The 4,368-nt window shown below is 47.2% G+C and overlaps 1 protein-coding gene across 1 annotated transcript; it reads left to right on the top strand.

Moving 5' to 3' along the window:
- Positions 1 to 2,852: 2,852 nt before the first annotated feature.
- Positions 2,853 to 4,368, top strand: PtA15_1A770 (uncharacterized protein; the record flags this gene model as incomplete). Its single annotated transcript, XM_053165832.1, has 3 exons — positions 2,853 to 2,941; positions 3,010 to 4,149; positions 4,338 to 4,368. The coding sequence occupies 3 exons, from the start codon at positions 2,853 to 2,855 to the stop codon at positions 4,366 to 4,368; spliced, it is 1,260 nt and encodes a 419-aa protein (XP_053016984.1).

Raw genomic sequence — 4,368 nt, 5'->3', positions numbered from 1 at the left:
TCTGGAGAAATTGCCAAGTTGATATTGATTGTTCCAAGTTGCACCTTCTTGATTGATGCGGTTTGCAATCTCCCTTCGCCGAGATCAAGTAGTTCTTGACCACTTCAGTGTCCTTGCTTTGCCTCACCCTCATGTTAAGGGTTAAAGTGTGCTTTTTGACTGCTCCCCATAAGTACAAAGATTTTAGAGTGGCGCGACAAGACGGCGGACACTCTTCCAACCCAACGACGGGAAGAGTTTGACAAAGGTCGCCCAAAAAAACAGCACACTTGCCCCCAAACGGGGGGGATTATTTGTCAACAGTTGCAGTGATATGTTGACGTCTTGCATAGCTTGGAGGTGCATCGTCACAATCTCTCCCCAAAAAATGATGTTGGCTGCAATCATCTCACAACCATATTTTGTCGAGGCATCAATGCTGCACAAGGTCTCATTTTTTGTTGTTAATGGGAGCTTGAAAGCAGAGTGAGCCGTTTGACCTCTGTTGAGCAGGAGCGCTGCCACCCCCGTTGATGCAACAACCACACATTTCTTTTGGTTGATTGTCAAACCATCAATTAAACTGTTGAGAAGAAAAGTTTTAGTTTTACCGGTCCCGCCAGGTCCATCCAAGTAGAACATTGGTGGCACTTGGTTATTGACCGCATACATCACACCATTGAAGAAGACTCGCTGCTCCAGAGTAAACATCATTTCATTCTTCTCCAAGCGGGCACTGATCGCGGTGAAGTCGAAAATATCTTGCGCTCCATCAAACATCTCCATCAGGAATTGATCTTTACAGGAAAGCTTCAACCCAACGGACTGGAAACAAGCATTCATCTCCGCCAGCGTTTGACTCATAAGCCACAAAGTCAGCCCCCGGATCTCTTCTTGGGTAGGGTTTGCTACTGAATAGCGAGTGCCGAGCTTGAATACAACATCGTCACCTAGATTGTAGAAGTGGTCTTTGAACAGCTTTTGTTGACATGCGGGCGGACTGTAGACCAATATTATCGCGAATAATAACCGGAGCTGCCAACCGGTCTTTTAAACAAAGCTGCCTCCGTCAATGCAGCATTGTATTGTCTATCATTGACTAAGAGTCCCATTGAGTCTGCAGCTTCACGAAAAGTAGCGTAGACTATTCCATTGACTGTTCGGAGATGACGGAACGACATTACCCCACGTTTATGTAAGATGAAAAATCATATGCCTGGACACAGTCCTGTGTCCCGGAATTGAGAAACACAATGTTGGTAAAAATATTGGCACATCTATTCCGGGAAACGGTCTCAGCTTCCCGGAATTGGCGAACATCTTATTCTGGAAATTGCGTGGCCCGGAGAGACATTGTATCCCGGGACACTGTCTTAGGATCCCAGAATTGGTAGTATTCCGGCAATGTGTAGGCCTCAGGAAAATAGCATACCAACCCGGGAGACAGCAATAGTCTCAGTTTTCCGGATTTGGAGGACGTCATCAGCTTTGCATTCTTGTAATGCATACAGACAATGGAGGGGAAAATAGTAACTTGATGATGAGAAACATAATAGGGTCGGAAAAGGAATAAGGCAAGGCAAAAGTCGTGGTCAGTTGAGGTTGGGGGGAAAAGTATAAGAGGATACGGCTTGTGGAGTAGTTGAGTTCACCACTTGGCTCTTGCTCGGCGCCAATTGCTTAAAGAGCCAAGTGGTCCATATTGTACCTGTAATTTTATTGTACAACTGGGGGAAATGCTGCCAATTTTTTTTTTGTGGTGTTCCTGTTGGTCCGCTTAATGTTAAACCGCTAATAGCTCCTTAATTGAACACAATAACCTCATGATGCCTTGAAAGATTCTAATTGTTCCTTTTTTTTGAAAAAATTATGGCAATGAGATCATCTGCGTCAATGATGTCATTCCTGAAACTAATCTGAAGCATGATTATTTTTCATTTTGTTTTAATAATCAACAAGAACATCCATTATCGCTGGGCCATCAATCAAATAGTCTTGTGATCCCTATGAAGTAGATACGAATTTTCAAATACAGGTGAGAAAGATGAACCGTCATTGAGACGTTCTGCTAGAAAAATAGCCCTAAAATTAAAAAAAAAATCAGTTCAACTCGAGTCGCATCAGCAGGCAACCAGGTTGCCTTACCACTTGCATCAAGTTCCTAGAAGGACACAGTTGAGCACCGATAAATGACAATCGAGTCGGAATTTCTATGCCCTGGTTACCTGATCGGTGACCGAGATGAACGAGGGTATGTATACCAAACTCCAGAGCCCACATGGCCTGCAGGTAGACACCAATGACGCGAGCGTTGCCACTTGAGAACTTACGGCCACTTTCTTAAACTACACCCTAATCACTAAGTTCTGACACACATTCGACTGGATAGGTCTGGATCTCCTGGAGACCCAGAAGGAAGAAACCATCAATATTGAACGATGAATTAATGCACAAGATAATTAATGATGTCGACCATGTAGCGAGAGGTAGCGCAGATGTTACAAGTTGACCCATCCCTGTGGGATGTTGACAGTTACTTGGCCAGTCGAATCCAGCAACCGAGAACGACCCCCATTTGACCTGTCAACTGCAGTCTGTCATTGGCAGGTCACGTTGGTCCGCTGAATGAAGGTATAAATGTAGGGGTAACTAGTCGATTTCAGAATAGTCAAGCCATCCGCTCCACAAGCAACAGGGAGATACGACTTCACCAAGCTACATGATTGCTAGCATATGATATTTTATGTTTTGCTTCCTGGTGAAAAAGCAAAATCGTAATCTGCCTTATTAGTATAAGTTATCGATTTTATGATCATCCATAGGGCTTCTAGTCATTTCCTCTGCGTAAATAATCACAGTAGATTTATCGACACATGACTTTCAACCGCTTCACCAGGCTGGTCCTTCTAGCCTTTGTTTTCCAAGGCACTCAAGCTTTGGGTTTTGAGTCTCAAACAGCAAGGTAATTTATTAAAAATTTCCAAAATCACATGCAAATGCGCTCAGGGCTGAATGTGATCCTTTTTCTAGGCTGGCTCCTCGCGGGTTGAGATTCCAAAGAAGAGGACATGACGATCAGGCTCCCAAGACCTTGAAGCTCAAGTCGGATGACGTAGCCCGCTCAGAAAACCAAACCTCAACTATTCCAGCGCAAGATGTCGCTAAAAACCCGACAGAAATCAAGCTGGATACAGGCAACGTAACCAACGATGGAAGTCCGGCCACGATCCTGGGGCAAGATCCTCAGAATACAACTAAGGCTGGCGTCACAATTCTGGCGGAAATAGCATCGGGTGGGGAGGCTCCGGGTACCATACATCTGGAGTCCCGTCTGCAAAACCAGACGGACAATGCAAGCCAAACAGCCGGTGTTCAGCTGGGCCAAAAGGCACCGACCACTGAAGCCTCACCCAATGCAACCCAAGCAACAGATCCAAAGGCAACCACGGCTGCTACAGAACAGGTCAAAGTTGATTTAGTTGCCAGCGCAGACGTAGGGACTCTAAAGGTCGATTCAGCCCCCCAAACCCCCAACAACGTCACCGCCGAACTGCACACGGGGTCCGATGCTAAAAATGCCACAGTTTCCTTAGAGTCAGCACAAAAGGCTGATGCTGCTCCAAAATCCCCGCCTGAGCCTACGGCGAATCCTGGTACTGACCCAAAAACCCGCGGTACTGAACTCGGCCAAAAGCCCCCAACCACTGAGGCCCCAGCAACAGCTCCAAAAGAAACCAAGCCTGCGACGGCTGCTACCGAAAATGTTAAACTTGATTTAGTTACGTCTACTAGCGCCGATGCAGGGACCGTAAAATTAGCTACCACTACCAGTGCCGACGCAGAGACCGCAAAAGTCGATCCAGCCCCCAAAACGGCTACCAACGTCACAGCAGAACTACAGACGGGGAACGATGCTAAGAATGCCACAGAAAAAGTCGATGCTGCTCAAAAAACCCAGCCTGAGCCTGCTGCGAATCCGGGTACTGATGCCAAACTTGGCGGTGTCGAACTGGGCCAAAAAGCACCAGCCACTGAAGCACCGGCCAATGCGGCTCCAGCAGCAGATCCAAAAGAAACCAAACCGGCGACGACTGACACGGAAAATTTGACCAAAGTCGCAGCAGAACTGCAGACGGGAGCCGCTCCTAAAAATGCCACAGTCGCCCCGGAGTTGGCGCAAAAGGCTGATCCTGACCCCAAACCCCAACCGGATCCAAAGCCGCAGCCAGATCCGAAACCGCAGCCAGACCCGAAACCGCAGCCGGATACACAGCCTCCCCCGGAGGCAAGACCCCAGCCGGATCTTAAGACTCAGGCGGATGTGAAACCACAACCGGAGCTAACTGAAAATCCTGCAGGAAAGCCAAAGAAGAGCAAAAAGAAGGGTAA

This window comes from Puccinia triticina, chromosome 1A, assembly GCF_026914185.1.
Source record: "Puccinia triticina chromosome 1A, complete sequence".
NCBI classification, from domain to species: Eukaryota; Fungi; Basidiomycota; class Pucciniomycetes; order Pucciniales; family Pucciniaceae; genus Puccinia; species Puccinia triticina.
This window is presented reverse-complemented; position numbering and strand designations above follow the sequence as displayed.